Source organism: Equus przewalskii, chromosome 15 (assembly GCF_037783145.1).
Source record: "Equus przewalskii isolate Varuska chromosome 15, EquPr2, whole genome shotgun sequence".
Lineage (NCBI taxonomy): Eukaryota > Metazoa > Chordata > Mammalia > Perissodactyla > Equidae > Equus > Equus przewalskii.
In genome coordinates, this window is record NC_091845.1 from 67,811,364 (window position 1) to 67,829,488 (window position 18,125).

The 18,125-nt window shown below is 40.2% G+C and overlaps 2 protein-coding genes across 7 annotated transcripts in view; one reads left to right on the top strand and one right to left on the bottom strand.

The window, feature by feature from the left end:
* SH3BP5 (SH3 domain binding protein 5) overlaps positions 1 to 4,941 on the top strand; it is a 71,484-nt gene extending 66,543 nt beyond the window's left edge. For all 5 annotated transcript variants that reach the window (XM_070576012.1, XM_070576013.1, XM_008536364.2 and 2 more), the window contains 4 exons: positions 292 to 334; positions 940 to 1,159; positions 2,699 to 2,959; positions 3,470 to 4,941. In XM_070576012.1, coding sequence (XP_070432113.1) covers positions 292 to 334; positions 940 to 1,159; positions 2,699 to 2,959; positions 3,470 to 3,678 — 733 coding nt within the window. In that variant the 3' untranslated portion in view covers positions 3,679 to 4,941. The remainder of the gene's footprint in view (positions 1 to 291; positions 335 to 939; positions 1,160 to 2,698; positions 2,960 to 3,469) is intronic.
* Positions 4,942 to 5,835: 894 nt separating this feature from the next.
* The window catches only part of CAPN7 (calpain 7), a 38,371-nt gene continuing 26,081 nt past the window's right edge, over positions 5,836 to 18,125 (bottom strand). Inside the window, exons 13-21 of one of the 2 annotated variants that reach the window (XM_008536365.2) lie at positions 16,291 to 16,435; positions 16,056 to 16,155; positions 15,633 to 15,768; positions 15,002 to 15,077; positions 10,940 to 11,085; positions 10,038 to 10,100; positions 9,340 to 9,470; positions 7,101 to 7,193; positions 5,836 to 7,012 (exon numbers count right to left, since the gene is read on the bottom strand). In XM_008536365.2, the coding sequence (XP_008534587.1) occupies positions 6,868 to 7,012; positions 7,101 to 7,193; positions 9,340 to 9,470; positions 10,038 to 10,100; positions 10,940 to 11,085; positions 15,002 to 15,077; positions 15,633 to 15,768; positions 16,056 to 16,155; positions 16,291 to 16,435 (1,035 nt within the window). In that variant the 3' untranslated portion in view covers positions 5,836 to 6,867. The remainder of the gene's footprint in view (positions 7,013 to 7,100; positions 7,194 to 9,339; positions 9,471 to 10,037; positions 10,101 to 10,939; positions 11,086 to 15,001; positions 15,078 to 15,632; positions 15,769 to 16,055; positions 16,156 to 16,290; positions 16,436 to 18,125) is intronic. The other variant, XM_070576011.1, reaches the window with a different exon arrangement.

Here is an 18,125-nt window from a genome sequence, read left to right on the forward strand (position 1 = left end):
GTTTTGGGGCTCCAGGATATGTGTACATGTGTGTGGGTTCCCCATATCCTGAGATGGGCCTTCTGCAAGCACGGCCCTGGGTGAGCCAGTGGCTCTGACGGGCGTCTGTGTCCATCAGGCCCTGGAGCTGGGAGCAACCCTTCATCTCACAGCCTCATCAGAGTCTAAATCCCTCCAGGCCAAGGATGGCCTGGCCAGCTGTGGCGAATGCTGCTTCCTGTACCCCCTGTGGGGTTTACAGTGGTCACTGTGTTATATCACTCTTAGGGTTTTTCTTCCTGTCTTCCACAGGCCTTATTTTGAACTCAAAGCGAAGTACTACGTGCAGCTTGAGGTACGTGTGGCCTTTGGCTTTGTAGCTGATGGGATTTTCCTGCATTCAAAGCCCCAGTTCTTGTGGCAGCAGGCTTTCAAATGAGGCATTTGCTACAAGAGGAGAGTGGAGAGAGAGACATCCTTGACGGTGTTTTCTGGCCTTGGTTGGGTCCTCGGTGGTCTCTGAATCTGCCCTCGAGTCCCTTTCTGTCTTGTACTGGGGCAGTGGTTCTTAGGGTGCTACCAAGGACCGGCAGCATCCCGCGGGGCGTGCTGATGCAAGCCCAAGTGTGAGTACCACGGTACAGGGGACCAGATGGTAGACTTGGGGCTCCTGTGTGAGTTTGACACCCACTGCTGCTTCCCTGATGGGATTTATTCTGCTGTGATAGTTTCTGGGTACTGGAGTTTGAGTTTGTCACCTGGACGGGAGCTGGGGGGTGGTGGCTGCTTTTATCTGGTGCAGGGATAGCTGTGATAAGAGGAATCAGGTCCTCGGTCATGTCTTGGGAAGGTCTTTGGAGTGGAGTGATGGGTAGAAAATGTACTTGAACCTGTCTTTCAAAAGCATCGCAAGGCCGGTAGGCGGCCTTTGTTTACCGGGCCTCTCGTTCTCCTGACCAGCAACTGAAGAAGACCGTGGACGACCTGCAGGCCAAACTGGCCCTGGCGAAAGGCGAGTATAAGACAGCCCTGAAGAACCTGGAGATGATCTCAGACGAGATCCACGAGCGGCGGCGTTCCAGCGCCATGGGGCCCCGCGGCTGCGGCGTCGGGGCCGAGGGCAGCAGCACGTCCGTGGAGGACCTGGCGGGGGGCAAGCCTGAGCCGGACGCCGTTTCTGGTGAGTTGGGGGCTCGTGCACAAGCAGGAGATGACGCGGCTTGTGTCATCTGCTTCCAGGGCTGTCTCGCCATCGTGGAGGAGCCTCAGAGAGTCAGGCAGGCCTGAGGGCTATTTCTGGTGGCTTCCCAGGTTTTGTGGAACACTGTGATCTTCAGAGTCAGGATTCCGTGGTCAAATGAGTCGGGAAAATGTTACACTTTCACTCCTGAGATTGAGTACATCATTCAAGGCTCATAGTTGCTTCTATCTACTGTGTCAAGTGGTGGTTAGGATTACATGAAACAATGCTGGCACCCAGTAAGCACTCTGCAAACGGTGGCCCTCACTGGTGTCTGACTATGGAGAGCTTCCGGGGCCACCTGGAAACGTCGAGGTTTGACGTGATTCCATCTATGTTACAACCTTTCTGGCACTGTTTTTGCACACTTCCCTTCTTCTTCTTTTCTGTGGAATAATCCCTGTTGGCTCTTTCCCAAGCTCCTTTCTCAGGTGTTCTTTAATTCAGTCAACAAACATTTAAGTGCCAGGCCCAAGGTAAAGGAAAAGGAAACTATAATTTGAGCATTGATGATGTGTGAGGTACTTTAATATACTTCGTCTCATCACCTGTGTATGGAAAGGAACATGAAGTTCAGAGAGGTTAAGTAACTGGACCAAGGCTACAAGTAGTAGAGCTAGGATCTGAGTTCAGATCTGAGTCCATTTTCTGTCCCCAGCATTACAGTACTCCTCACTTATGGTGTCCTCTCGTTTATGGTAGGGGATGCCACAAGGCTGTGTTCAAAATGAGGGAGGAGAAAAGAGGAGTAGAAGATAAAAGATCTAATAAGAAGCAGGATTACCTGCAGGCTGAGGGGAAACAGTTAAAGGCTGAAGTGGCTTTCAAACCACAAGAACGACAGGTCTCTGGGCCTCGGCTATGCTGGTCCACAAGATAAGTGAGGCACAAGCTACGGAGCACTGTAAAGGAATGTTGTTCTTTCCCAGCAAATAGTGATCTAGGTGGGCCTGAGTGTGTCCTTTATGAGATCAGAAGTCACCTGGAAGATAAAGGTCCCAACAGATACTCCCCGCAGGGCTGTTTCTTCCAGCAGCTCCTGTTCTACTGCGGAAGAAGACAGCCCTTGAGTCTGACAGGCTTTGTTCAGGATGCGTTACAAGGGGCCGGCCCTCTTGCTGCGAACGTGTGGTTCTGTTTGGGGACTGGAGCGGAGAAAGCCCCTGATCTGAGGCTGCGTTCATCTTCCGCCGTTACACAGTGTCTGGTGACACTGACTTCTAGGGCAGGGACTAGAACCTTGTTGTAAAGACACTGGATATCCATGGATGCAACTGCTTCCCTTCCAGCTGCCTTACTGTCTGGTCAAGCAGGCTTGGGGGGTCATTTTCCTTTTATTAGGGGCCCACGGTGGCAGGGATTCTGCCGTCCCCATGCCGTGTCCCACTGCCTGCCAGCAGCAAACACTTCTGGAGGTGTTTAAGGAACTAGGTTCCTTTGTGTCCAACCCTGTGTGACTGGTGTTCTCTCTCATCCTAGTGGCCTCTGAGGCCTTTGAAGATGACAACTGCAGCAACTTTGTGTCTGAAGATGACTCAGAAACCCAGTCTGTGTCCAGCTTTAGTTCAGGACCAACGAGCCCATCCGAGATGCCCGACCGATTCCCTGCAGTCGCGAGGCCTGGGAGCCTGGATCTGCCAAGCCCCGTGTCCCTGTCAGAGTTTGGGCTGATGTTCCCGGTGTTGGGCCCTCGAAGCGAATGCAGTGGGGCCTCCTCCCCTGAGTGTGAGGTAGAACGAGGTGAGTCGCAGCCCTCTCACCAGTAGTGCCTGTCCCGGATAACTCGCTGCCTTTGCAGCCAGATCTCTGCACTGTTCTAGACCTTGGCTGGGTCTCGGAGCCCCCAGCGCTGCGTTACTGGGTCTCTGTGAATGTGCTGTCGGGGTTGATCACGGAGATGGTTTCCAAGTGCTGTTCTGGGGGGTCCTGGCTCCGCTCCTGACCAGCCTCTTTAAAGTACAGCTTGGGTTCTGTGTCTCTCATCACAACAGTCTTCTTGACAAGCACATGCTGGAGAGTTTCTGTTTCCCAGCTGTTGGATGAGTATGACAAAGTTCCTCTACAAATGAGGAATACGTGCAGCTCCTTGAGGACTAAGAGCAGTAAGCACCTCCATGATGGAGGACCCTCTGCGGTGCGCGTGGTGGGGCAACACTGGCAGATTCTGGAGGGCTGAGCTGGCTGATTGGCTGGGCTCAAGGGACTGTTGGAATTGTCAATACTCACTTAATAATCTTTACGTTTCTGTAGGAGACAGGGCAGAAGGGGCAGAGAATAAAACGAGTGACAAAGCCAACAACAATCGGGGTCTCAGCAACAGCAGTGGTGGTGGCAAGAGCCAAAGCAGCAGCTCCCCTGAGGGCCAGGCCTTGGAGAGCAGGATGAAGCGGCTCTCCCTCCAGTGCGCAAAGGGAAGAGACGGCATTCTTGCTGACCTAAAAGTCGTGCAGATCGGCTGATCCATCCAAGGCCCGGGCCCAAGTGCACATCGAAATTTATACCTGAAACTGTACGGAGAACATTGTGCCAATAATCATTTAATATATGCCAAATCTTAAGCGTTTACTCTAAACTGCACTAACGAAGTTTCAGTGACCTTGAGGGCTGACGGTCTTTCTTCTGGGAGCGCTCTTGGGCTGGCTGGTTCTTTCAGAGCAGAGGTGGTGTTGCAGGTGCACTGTGCCCAGGTCACAGCCTTGTGGAGTGTTACCGGAAACAGTGTTATGGAAGCAATAACTAGTTCCCAGGAAAGCACCTGAGCCAGAAGAGGGGCTGGGAAGCTGAGCCAAATGGGGGTCAACAGCTCGCTTCTCTTTCCCTTCTCTCACCCTGTTTGTTTGGGAAAATGGAGATGTTCTCTCCTCTATATCCCAGGGGATCTAAATGAAAAGACAAAAACAAAGAACACAAGGACAAAACTCAAATCTTAAGAACACACCTTTTTGACCCTGTGAAGGCTTAAAAAAATCCAAGAACACTATTCCTTTTCATCCTCTCTGGTGTTCAGAAGGGGCTTTTTAAAAAGTGTGTATGCTGGGACACCCAAGAAAACCATTTTCTCCGGAGGTTACCATGAACAGCACTTTCTGGGGTGGGAAAGGTGAATGCCAGTGTGGGGATGGGGGGAAGAGGGTAGCAGGGATATTTCTTAGAAGGGGATTCGTGGCTGAGAGAGAAGGTTCCATCGCATAAACCGCATCCTACCAGCCAAGGGGACTTATTCTGAGAAGTGCATGTGAAGAATGGTTGCCACTGTTATATCTAGACTGACAAGGTGTTAATTTCTCTGTAGGTTGTAACTTTAAAAATAAACAATTCTTTAAGGGTTATGCTGCACTAGTATTTCTTAGAGGAAACTGTTCCCTAAAGCTAGGAAGGGGAGTAGGCATGTGCTGGCAAAGGCTGTTGAATAGAAGCAATGGAGTGTTATGCTAATAGTGTTAAGACTGCTTATCCTTAATGTTTTCATGGTTACACACATTTAAAACACTGTATTTTACTTGTCCTTTTTTGTTAAAAAAAGTTAGCATTTCTCAAAGAAAAGCAATCCCATTTCAAGTTGTCTGTTAATTTTGACGCAGCTTGTATATTTTAGTCATTTGTAAATCTCTTCATACTGTAGTGTTTTCTCCTTTTTTAATGACTGATACAGTATCCTAATTATAAGGTTATTTTGTACCTGTCTTAATACCTTGAGTGTAATAAAAAATGGCTTAAGAAAATGTCTTTCTGTTGACTTCAAATAAGAAATCCTGGTGTTGCAGAAATCTTCTCTTCTAGGTAACCTTCTTGCTATAAGGAAGAGCATGGAATGCAGTCGTCATTTGTTCTTATTTTCAATTAAGGTCCTGGATCCTATTAATTTAAGCCCCGATGACTAAGGTTTGAATTAGAATTCCACTTTCGCTCTACTAAAGCCGAGCAACAAGGGGAGACAGTGTCGGGAAAATAAGGAGAAGATGGTTATGTTGGAGGAGTGGTTCTCAGCCTCTATGTTGGAATCTCCTAGGAGACTCAAAAATACTGCTCTCTGGTCTTAGCCCCAGAGATTGATTTGATTTGGGGTACATAGGCCTTGGACTTGTATAAGTTCTGCAGGTGATTCTCATGTGTACTCAGTTGAGAATCAGACTTTCTTCTATATTGGTTCAGCCAAAATGAATCTTTCCCTTATGTATACCTCTGCACTGCTGTGTTTGGAGCTCCAGTGTAGAATTCAACACGCTGTCTGAAATTGTGCCTATCCAGGTCTCCTCCGTTAGAGTTTCAAGGGCAGTGATTAGGTCTTATTTCAGTTTTCATCCTGTACAAGATCTTTAACACAGAGGTTCAAATCATGTATTTATAATAAATATACCTCGTATGCTTTAGATTTTTGGGTAAAGGGCCACAGAAAAATTAACCCACGTGAAATTAATATACTAAAAAGAAAGCACTAAATATCTACAAAAGTGAAATCTCCTTAGTATAACAATCTACCACTATTCGGAATGTAAAAGAACAGATTTTTGTTGCTGAAGCTTGAATTTTCATGTAAATAACGAGTTCTCGTTTCTCTTTTAGGTGGAACATACTAGATGAAGACCTTTAATAATCAATTTCTCTACATTAAAGTATGCAGTTTCCATAAGTATAAACATTTTATTTTAATTAAAGGTAGTAGAAATACAAAATAAGTTTTGATAATTATAAAGTAGAGACAAGGAAAAAAATTCCATCTTATTTTCAGATCTTTAAAATGTTGAGCATCATTCTGCTGATGGATTTTTATGTAAACTGGGAATTTACATATGACAGTAGTATCCTGGCAGTTTTTCTGAACGCAACCTTAACTGCCATATATTAAATTCTCAATTGTATTTTCTTCAGTGTTGCTACTATAAGAGCACTGAACTACAGAGCAATTTAAAAAAAGACTATACACACTGAGTTGTAATGTCATCAATGTCTCAGATTACTACTTCATGAACGCGATAAAAAATAAGAATAGTGAATATACCTCAGTTCTCTTTACATGAGTCAATGGGAGTCAGGTATCTAACTTCAACAACCTTCATTCTTAAGCATGAGTAGCTTCATGCTAAGTTAATTAGTATTTCTTAAAGCTTTATTTTTTTGTAACATCTGGGCAATAAACATTTAAGTCATAATGCAAAATTAAAATCTGTTATGATGACATGGTTCATTTGGTAATTAGTTGCCCAAGACGTAGAATCACAACACAAGCAGGTTTAACTTACAACATGCTCTGCCAACGAGACAAACACAATGGAAGTGTCTCAGAGGATCACACCAGCTGACCCTTCCACTCCATGAGTCACGTCCCTCAGCCGGTCTCTGTTCCCTCTTAGCAAAGGCAACTCACAGTGCCGAGTCTAATCTTTAATATACAGTATGGCCCCTAAATGCAAGCCAACTCCATATATACACAAAACCATGTAAATGGTACTTCTAAAAGATTTAGGGGAATTCTGACTATATACAGTTCTCACTAAACACCATGACTTGAGCACCAGATGCCACTGTAATGTTTTTAGAGATCTGATTGTATTCTGATTATTGTGTGTAGTGTCCTGGAGCTTGGTGTCTTCATTTGAAGAGTTGATATTTGGTAAGCATAAAATCCAGTCATTGTTGAGATTTCTCCATCACTGAAGCTGTGTTGTCTTGATGGGGATAATACTATTAAAGTCCAAGAAAAAAGGTCCTTCTTGTTTAGGCAAAAAAGTACTGGGAATGATATTGTAGATCCCAGCAGGTATATTTTCTAATTCCAGGTAGCAAAACCCACACCTATATTCAGAGAAAATGAGAACAATATTTAATGATGATGCCACAGAAAGTCAAGTATAAATCAGATACAATCAAATGCCGACATTACCTATAATCACCACTCGATTTCCTCTGAAAGCCATGGGGCCCAGGATCTCCCACCACAGAAACGGTTACAACCTCAAATCCAACACTATATTGCCTAGTAATAAAAAGGAACAGAAGTAGTGCTGTTATTAAGTAGCCTCAAATACATACAGACCTAAAAAATAACTACACCTAAAGTGCAGATGTACCATTAAATCAAGCATCTGCTTTCTAAAGCTTTAGCAGGAGGAAAGAGCACTCTGAAACAAATGCATACTAGTTTTAATTAGACAAAACACCGTTTATATTTTTAAACTGAGGCCATAAAAAGATTAATATTTTATTAAACTTACCGTAGAAGAAACTGTATTTTTACCACAGGCTCCTGGGGAATAATGTTTTTAAATGATAAAATATTGTCATTGTATTAAGCAAAAAAAGTGGAAGAGGAGAGAGAGCCCTGAAATAAAATCTAAATTTATGGAAGTAATTAGCATATAGTAGATATGGTATTCCAAATCAGTATGGAAAGGATTATTTATTTAGATGATGAGGTGACAAATTTAGAACTCTGTTCAAATTGTCTTTCAGGCTAAATATGAAAATATATTCTATATGGATTAAAAAACAATGTAAAAAATAAAACCATAAAAGAATTTGAAGAAAATACGGTGAAAATTTGATATTGGGGTGAGATTTCCTGCCCACAGCAAAATAAACCAGAAAAGACAGATTTGATTACTTTAAAATGAAAATTTTTTTCTACATGAAAAAAAATTTAATGACAATCTGGGAAAAATTCTTGCAAATAGGTGAATGAGTTAATATCCTTACATACATACCCTTATTCAATATGCTTACAATTAAGAAAAATATGACAATTCCAACATAAAAATGTGCAGAAGACATGAATAGGCAATAAAGGGAAAAAAATACACACTGTCAAACATTTTTACATGTTCAATCTAGAAATTAAATATAAAAGAGCAATTAGATACCTTATTTTACCCATCAAACTGGTAAAGGTTTTAAAAATGATTTTGTGGGAAAATAGCCTAAGCATATCTAAAGGACTGTTAGTGTTTTTTGAATTACTTTGTAAGGGAGACAAAATTAAGCCTAGTTTTATTTAAAAGTTAGTACTATTTTTGTATTCTCTGTATTTTTTAAACCTTTTTAAATTGTGAAATAAAACAAACAATGTACACAAAACAAATATATAGGAGCTGGCCCTGTGGCTGAGTGGTTAAGTTCTCGTACTCCGCTTGGGCGGCCCAGGGTTTTGCTGGTTCGGATCCTGGGGGCGGACATGGCACCGCTCATCAGGCCACATTGAGGCGGTGTCCCACATGCCACAACTAGAAGGACCCACAAATAAAATACACAACTATGTACTGGGGGGATTTGGGGAGAAAAAGCAAAAAAAAACAAAGATTGGCAACAGTTGTTAGCTCAGATGCCAATCTTTAAGAACAAACAAGCAAACAAAAAAACATATAGGGCATCAAATTATTTGTAAAGCAAACACACACCTGGGTTATCCCACTGAGACCAACAAAACCCTCTCAGCACCAGAGAAGTCCCTTGGAGACTCCCTTCTCCTACCCCACTGAGTTAACTTACGGTCATCACTTTCTTGCTTTGTGTCTAGTCTGACTACCTAAGACAGTTTCATTTTGCCTCTTCTTGACTTCGTATACATGGAACGAAACAGTATATATTCTGTTGTGTGTGGCTTCTGTTGCTCTGCGTTGTTTTTAAGACTTATTTGTGGGTAGCTGTCACTTTTATTGTTACGTAGAACTCTTTCATATGACTATGTTATAATCTTAAATGCCACTGGTGAACTTGTGGGTTGCTTCAAATTTCTGGCTTAGTTTATTGGCCACTTGGATTGTCTCGTACAAGTCTGTTCAAGTTTTTACTTTTCAAAAACTGCAGTCTTTGTTCTTTTTATGTGCTCTTTGTGAAATCTTTCCTTTTCCTGAGGTTATTAAGATATCTCCTGTATTAGTAATCCAACTGGAATTGATTTTTTTAGATGTGATTTGAGAGGGGTCTAATTACCTTTTTGGTACCTGGATACTCAATTATTCCAGCCCCATTTAGTGAACAGGATATCTTCTCCCCCCTCTTCTGCAATGCCATCTTTATCATAAATCAAGTGTGTATATATGCATAGGTCTGTTTCAAAACCCTATTCTGTTCCACTAAGCTTATTTTTAATATAACATTATTAATTTAAGAAAGTTATCACAAACCTTGGTCCTCGTAGCTCAATCAATAATGGCCCAGTCTTTTCTATATGAAACTGGTAGATGGGGTTATTTTTGTGAGTCTCTTGGAAATTTCCACATCCTCCAGCACTCTGACCACTCCATTTTCCATTAATCTAATAAAACAAAGTTTTTGTATTAACAAAACTTCACAATTTCCAATTCTACTTTAAAGACAAAACTCCTTTGCATCTTTCAAAGGCATCTCTCCACTCTGGTTCCACCCCCTCTCCAGTCTTTAATGGCCACCGAGTGAACTCTCCATTTCAGTCATGCTACTTTGCTGCACACTAACTTCCCATCTCCAGCTCTCAGTCCTCAAGTGTGTTGTTCTCCCTGCCAAGAATCTCCCCCAAATCTTCCTCTACACATTGAGCCTACCCTGCAAAGCCAATCTCAAATTCTACTTTAAAGGTTCATTCACATGGCCTTCCCTAATGACGAGAGTTTGCATTAATCTTCTCTCTCTGAATCTATTTCCTCCCCCAGAACCACTTACTGTTAATCCCTGAAGATCTTGTATTCCAACCCAGACTGGAGGCTCCTTACATTCCCCTTATATTCCTGTCAAGTCCCAGAAGGTTTTTACTTGGTAAGAAATGTAAAGAAGAAAAGGCAAAAAGGAGAAAAAGCAAGAGAATTCTAAGATTTCTCTAAGATTATGACCCAAAGAATTCTCTTACCTGTTTTGATAAGGTGTACGGTGAAGGAATCTTTGAAAAAGTAAAGCTGCATGCTGAATATACCTAGATTCCAAAAAAATTCATTGTACAGATAAAGTTTATACTCATGAAAACACCAAGGTGATAAAAAAAATTCATTGTACAGATAAAGTTTATACTCATGAAAACACCAAGGTGATAAAAAAATATATTGGAAGACTAAAAAATGAGTTGGCATATATAAAAGTCATTATTTTTGATACCACTAGGCAACCGGGTATCGAGTCAGGTCTAATGCACAGGGAACTGGGAAGCTAGGGATCTGGTCGTGGTTTCTCTGCTATTAACTGTGTGTGACCAGGACAAGTCACAATCCCTCTAGGCCTCAGCTTCTGCATCTGAAGAAGGAAGGGGTGGAAACAGCTCCCAATGGCCCTTTCATCACTAAAAATCTATTCAAATTGAGCTTCTTTACTGATCTATGGCAAACAAATCTATGCAGAACTAAATTACAATGACCTTCCCAGCTACATAAGAGCAATGTGTTTAGAGGTGATTGATTCCCTTTCACTAAGTTCAAAGTCATCTTTCTTAAGTCAATAAAAGTATTATGTAGGCTAAAGGAGCTTTTATTGCTTGCTCTGAAATTGAATTTTTTAGTCCAACATACCATGTTACCTCAGGACTAAACTATTACTCTGAAAACTAAAATGTTCATTCAAAATAAAATATTACTTTTCAAAAGCATTATTTTCTGCAGGAAGCATCATAATTTAATGCTGAATTCATATACAGATACACACAAAAATACATAGAGAACTAATTTTCAGAAATAAACTTTTTCTATAGATAATCCCACTTACAAAGCAGAGCACATGATGTTTATGTTACGGTGTTCTGTTATTGTATGTTGATTTACTTACCCGGACTGTGTAATGGATTGTGTTCTGTTTTTCATACTGAGAAACCACTAAGGTAAAGGTATGGGTTCCAGGTGTGGTCAGCTTTATCTTGGTCAAATAATGAGGGCTGTTAATTCGAATCCCATCAATGTATGGAGGTGGGTCAGCTGCAAATAAGCAGGTTTACAGAAAAGGAGACTTTAGTTTTTAAATTTAAGTTTTATAACTAAATGGATGGATATCCTCTTAATTAATTCTATAAAATATAATGGTACTAAAGAAGTAGTACCATTTCTAATTAGTACCATGAAATTTCAATTTAAAACTTTAACATGGAATAGTTTCTAATAAGCAAAAGCAATCTTTGGAATACAGTCAGTGAGGCAGAAGATAACCCCTACGAGCTGCCCTCTGCTGCATTTTTTCCCAGTAGAGGATTTTAAAGTCAGGATTAGCTTCTTTTTTATCTTTTAAAAGATACAAAGTAGTATACGAAAATGTATCTATGGTCCCCACCATTCAGAATTAACATTTTTTTTGGTCCTACTAGCTTCTCTATAAAATTGAGTCCCTTTAGACCACCACCCTTAGTCTTATTCCGTTCCACTCTGACGGATGTGATGGACATCTTTTCAGACTTTAACACACACATCCATAAAAATGCACGCATAAATGATATTTCTGTGAGCATATATCTAAAAAATATAGCACATGTCTTTCATATCTTTCATTTTTCACTCAACATGTTTTTAAGATGCATGTTGTTCTAAATAGATACGGTTTTTTCCTTTTAAAACTGCTGGTATAATATTCCATTGTATGAATATGACCCATTTTATCTATACTCCCATCTAGTTATTCAGACATTCTGTATATTCAGATTATTTCCAATATTTTGCTATTATGAACAATGCTGCCTGATATATTCTTTGACAGTCTCATCAATCAAAGCTGATACAATAAAACCATTTCATGCAGGTCACTACTAAGATTTGGTATTTAAGATCAATGCTGTATCACTTAGCTTATTTAGCTTGTAATCTATTAGAAAAACTAAACCTTTTAGTCTCTCAAACAGGTAATACGTCTCTAATGCCTAGAGGTGGTGAGATCTAGTGTGAAGAGAAAAAGAATGGGCATGTCTGTGACGCTAGACAGGGTTTTAACGTTTCTGTGTCTCAGTTTACTCTTCTGTCAGATGGGGAACAATAAGGCCTGTGTTATTTACCTCAGAGTGTTGCGACAAAAATGAATCTATAAACCAGAGAGTACTCTGAAAAGCTGAAAATCACTATGTGTAACAGAGGGATCACTATTAAAAAAATCCAAGTAAAAAGAGTAACAAATATATTTGAAATTCAAAAGCCATATAACATCTTAACGCTAGGAATATACTCACAACATTTGTGCTCTTTCAGTTACATAATGACCAACATGTGGAAAATGGAAGATCTAGCCAGTTTAACTTGACATTAACCTTGGACCTACTATGTGCCATGTCTATGCAGAATATCTAGGGATATCGACTGAAAAGAATCAGTGCCTGCCCTCAACACAAGTGTAATGGGGAAGAATGCCATGTTTTCCTCTAATTAAACAAAACAAGACTTAACAAAACCACCTTTGATCCCATCTCCCCCATCACTGCCCATTTCTCTGCACAGCCTTCTTGAAAGAACTCTCAGTAATTGCTTCCCTACCTCACAGTCTCTTCTCAAACACTCCAACTGGTCTTCTAGCCCACCTCTCCACCAACTCTTTTCTTGTTGAGGTCAACAATGACTGCGAGGATGCTAAGTCCAATTGTCTCTTCTCTATCTTACTGACCTCTAAAATAGCAATAGATGCAGTTGTCCACTCTTTCCCTCATGAAACATTTTCTTGCCTTGGGTCATGTGAAACCTTACTCTATTTCATCAGGTACTCTGTTCAAATTCTTTTGTGATAACTTTCCCTTTGCTCAACCTTAAGATGTCAGAGTCCAGGGGGGAAGGTCCTGAGTGTTCATCTCTGTACCTACAACTCTCTCCACATATATATGCTATATATAGTGACATATCCAGCCCTATCTTCAAATGCCATCTACATGTCCCTGACACCTCAATCTGTACCTAAAGTCCTAACCTTATCCCAGAAGTCGACTCAAAAATTCAACTGCCTACTCAGCATCTTCACTTGGATATCTAATAGGCATCTCAAATTTAATAAAACCAAAAATGAACTTCTGATTTTACTCCACAACAAATCTGCTGCCCCTACCAACTCTTACCCATCTGAGTAAACGTTACAGCTTCCTACTGCTTAAGCCAAAGAATTAGGAATCATTCTTTGCTCTCTAGATCAACTCAACAAGTCCTGACAATCATACTGAAACCCAAATCTGTCCACTCTTCCTTATCTCCACTCCTACCCTCTTAAGTTCAAACCACCACCATTTATCACATAAATCAAAATCACCTAACTCGTTTCTTTGCTTCCATTTTTTGCCCCCTCCAATATGTTCTACAAAAAATGTTCTCAAAAAAAAATCAGATCATGTCATTTTCCTGATTAAGACCCTCCAGAGATTTCTTATCACATGTAGAACAAAATCCAAACCCTTTCCTGCGGCTTACAGAACCTCATGTGATCTGACCCTGCATACCTTTCCAACCTCTTCTGATACAAACTTCCCCAGGCCTACTGGCCTTTTTCTGTTCCTAGAAAACACCAATCTTCTCATTTTAGAGTCTTTGTACTTGCTGTTCCCTCTGCCTGTAATGGTTTTCCCTTTATTTCTTTGCATGACTGATTCCTGTTTGTCATTCAGAGTCCCTCTTATCGCTTCTCAAAGAGGCCTTCCATGGCCACCCAACCAAAGCAACCAACCAGTCACTAACATGTGACCCTGTTTATTTCTTTACACATGTATCATTACCTGATTTTTTTTTTTTTGCTTACTATCTGTCTCCCCAACTAAGTGATACAAATTTTGAATTTGAATGCAAAGTGGTTTCAATATAATATGTTAAATGCCTCAGGAGCCCTGCAGAGGGAAAGATTCACTTTGCCTGGCAGAAAGGTTTTCACGGATGAAATAACATATAAGCTGGATCTGCACCATGTCCATGACGCAGAATAGGGTGAAAAGAATTAACTGAGTAGAGAGCAGGGAGGAGAAAGATTCTTGGCAGAAGAAACTGTGTGAAAAGAGAAGCAACAGGGGCGTGGTGTGTTTAGGAGTAGCCAATACCTCACTGAGGGACTGTGAAAAGCTGGGACATGGAATAAAGGGGGACAGGATGGTTAAGGCCAGAATTTAAAAAGCCTATACATCATGCCGAAGAGCTTGGATTTTATCCAAGAGTTCATGGAAAACCAGAGAATTTTTAAAATCTTTTATTTATTTATTTATTTTTGCTGGGAAAGATTCTCCCTGAGCTAATATCTGTTGCCAATCTTCCTCATTTTTTTTTTTTCCCTCCCCAAAGCCCCAGTACATAGTTGTATATTCTAGTCGTAAGTCCTTCTGGTTCTTCTATGTGAGCCGCTGCCACAGCATGGCTACTGACAAGTGAGTGGTGTGGTTCTGTGCCCAGGAACTGAGAGTGAGAGTGCTGAACTTTAACTACTAGGCCATCAGGGCTGGCTCGAGAATTTTTGATCACCACTGCTCATCAGGCCATTGCTGAGATGGCATCCCACATCGCAGAGCCAGACAGACCTACAACTAGAATAGCATACAACTACGTACTGGAGGGCTTTGGGGAGAAGAAGAGGAAAAAAAAAGAAGATTGGCGACAGATGTCAGGTCAGGTGCCAATCTTGGGGGAAAAAAAAAGATATGGCTTAAGTTTTAAAAATAAAACTCTGACAGCAATGTGCAAGAATACAGAAATCCCAACTTCCTGAGGTCTCTAAATTAAAAACAAATCAAAATAAAATACACAAATAGCATAAATACCAACCCATCTGTTTGAGTGGTTTCTATTAGTCTACTAGCATAATTATTTTTGCATATTACCTACATAAAATGTCAGTTTTCAACTTAGTCATGTAAATAAAATTTTGATGTTTGTTTAAATGTTTGTCTACTAAACATACCTGGGTAATAAACTTTTTTTCCATCAGTCTTGTATACAACCATTGTGATAAATTCTCGATTATTTGCAAAATCATCCTAAAAGCACAAAGAATCCAAAGTAGTTATTAGGAAAATGGGTTCAGTGCTCTTAAGTGGAAAAAAAAAAAAACCCTACTTTTAAGAGCATTTATTTCAGCTTTGTGCTATAAAAAACTTTTCTGTGAATTAAACTATTTCAATAGATGACCACATTGTATGAAGTAATATATTAAATAAGACTCTGAGGCTATTAAGATTACGGTTACCCTTTATAGAAACAGACCTAATGACTCAACATTTCCAAACCCCCGTCAGCATATTTTAATGTTAAATAGTCTTAAGATCTAAAGCATATATAATAAACCCCAAAACCCTTACTAAAAAACACAAACTCCCTCATGTTTTTCTTCATAGATGATTTCTGAACGAGATTTTAAGTGTCTGATTACAAATTATAAATTTCCTTAGAGGAAAATATTTATCTAAGAAAACACTATTTTCAAACCACCTATACAAATGAAACAGGCTTGTGATCAAATTACATATTTTGTCACAAGGTCTAATTAGATTTAAAACATTTCTGTACGGGATATCATAAGAAGGGATCAGTACCTTGTCTGTTATGTGTCTACTAAGCAAAACCCAAACTGCAGCGCCTCCTTGTGGACACTGCACCTCCAATTTGTACTGAGGGTTGTTGGCCAGGCTATACACATCTTTCACAGGTCCATGCTTAGCATCCCAAGTACTAAAAGATAAAGTCAACAAAAACGGCAGTAATTAAATTTCTCAGAACTAAAATATAACATTACTTTTCAAAGTGTTGTATTTCAAATACATTTAAGTTATCAGGTTTTATGTTTTTAAAATTTTTGGCATAACCAAAGAAGAATATAAAGAAAATAACTATTACATGATAGTTATCATAGGCATGACACAAAGAGAGAATACTAGTTTTCCTAAACTAATCATTACATTTTAAATGAAAAAAGTGGAGACCTCTATAAAGCATATTCTGAAATGTGCAAAAGTTACCTGTGAATACATGTTGATTCTTTAAAAAGACTTGGATTCCAACTCAAATAAATCACATCATAATACTGGCAGAGATCATCCCATGAAATCCAAAATATTCCTGAAAATGAGATGTCTTTGTTAATCTAAAAAATATCTTAATGATAAACGACTTAAGTCATTTAAGTACATTTCATACTGTTAAAGCATGTTAATTAGAGATCAAATGGTATTAAAGTTAAAAAGATATGTTTACCATTATCTATTTTCTGAGCTGTTCGAGGATCAAAGTTTAAATATTTTTGCAACTCTGGGGTCCAGTTTTTTACATCATTTTCACTGTATCTTCCTTTCCAACGTAAATGACTCCAAGGATTTTTCAGTTGGATAAATCGCAGCCCCTATTAAAAAAAAACAGAAGATATAGTTGCAAAACAGTTTTATCACTCTTTTCTTTTGAGGAAGATTAGCCCTGAGCTAACATCTGCTGCCAATCCTCCTCTTTTTTGCTGAGGAAGGCTGGCCCTGAGCTAACATCTGTGCCCATCTTCCTCTACTTTATTTGTGGGACGCCTACCACCGCATGGCTTGACAAGCTGTGCGTAGGTCTGCACCCAGGATCCGAACTGGCAAACCCCAGGCCACTGAATTGGAACGCACGAACTTAACCACTGCACCACCAGCCAGCGCCTAGTGTTACCATATTTTTATTAGTTATATCATGCATTTTCTAAGAGAGGATGCATTCTGAATACTTATCAATACTTTTCCTTCCAAATCAACTTGAAATTAATATTCTTTAATCAATACTTTCACCAGGTCACATACCTGATCAAAAACTGTCAATGGCTACATATTCCCTAGAACTATACTGGTCCATATGGTAGGCACTAACCACATGTGATAATTCAAATTAAAAAACCTTAAAGTCAGTTCCTTAGACACACTTCAAGCATTCAAAGGACAACGTGTAAGTAGTAGCTAATACACTGCACAGCCCAGATAGAGAACATTTCCATCATCACCGGAAGTTCTAGGAAGAGGGCTGCCTTAGAGCATCAAGAATTTCCTGTCCTTTCAAAGCCTACTCTACTCTGGCCCACGTTATTTTCCAGTACTCGTACCCCATGTTATCTCTGGCTCTAATCTAGTCCTTCCTCTCACAATCCCCATAAATAATCTGTCTTCAATTTCACCTCTAAAGGCATTTGCTCAAGCTGTTTCCCTGTCCTGGAAGGCCCTCTCTGATCCCTTTTAATGACCCTTCCTTTCAGATTCCCTTTAGCTTCTTCCTTCACTGGACTGTCTCTGTGAAGATTGAAGCAGTGAAGAAAAGAGAAAAGAACATGGACTTGGAAGTCAGAATGAAGTGGGACCAAATTCTAGCTCTCCTATTAATCAGCCTTCTATCACCCAGCCAGGGGTGGGTCATGTACCTCTCTGAGCATTTGTTTACTCCTGTACAAAATGAGGATTATAATGTCTCCTTAGAAGACTGTTGGGAAGGTTAAGTGAAGTAACATATGCAAAGTATCTAGTACTCAGTAATCCCCTTCTCCTTTTAATGACTACCTCTCCTCTACACTTTATAGTGCTAACAATCTGTATTAAATTAGTTTAAAACAAATAATATCCTATCTTGTATTTTCCTACTTGTGCAAATGTAGGTAGGAGTCTTGTCTCCCCAATGAGACGGTAAACTCCTTGAAATGCTAACACTATTATCCTTTTCCGGAAGTCTCCACTGAGTTTATGGAAGAGGGTGTTAAGGTTCTGGCAAGTGCTCAATAAATATTGGGTGTGTCTATAGAATTGATTACACTGATTCAGAAAAACAAAAGAGTGTGTAAATCCAGAAGAGGATGTATCTCTTTTCCGAGTGGTCAACTTAGGAAATTGTATTCTTTTTCTAACGATGTCATAAATCAAACTGTCTGGGGGACATCTTTTAAAAAACATATTCCTTTGCTATTCTAAATGTGGCAAATCACGGCCTGGGGTAGATGTGACTTCTGGACGTAAGGCTCATTTCTCTGAGGCTTTATTCCCTAGAATCTTCAAATTTATTTTCTCAATTTCTTCTTACCACTT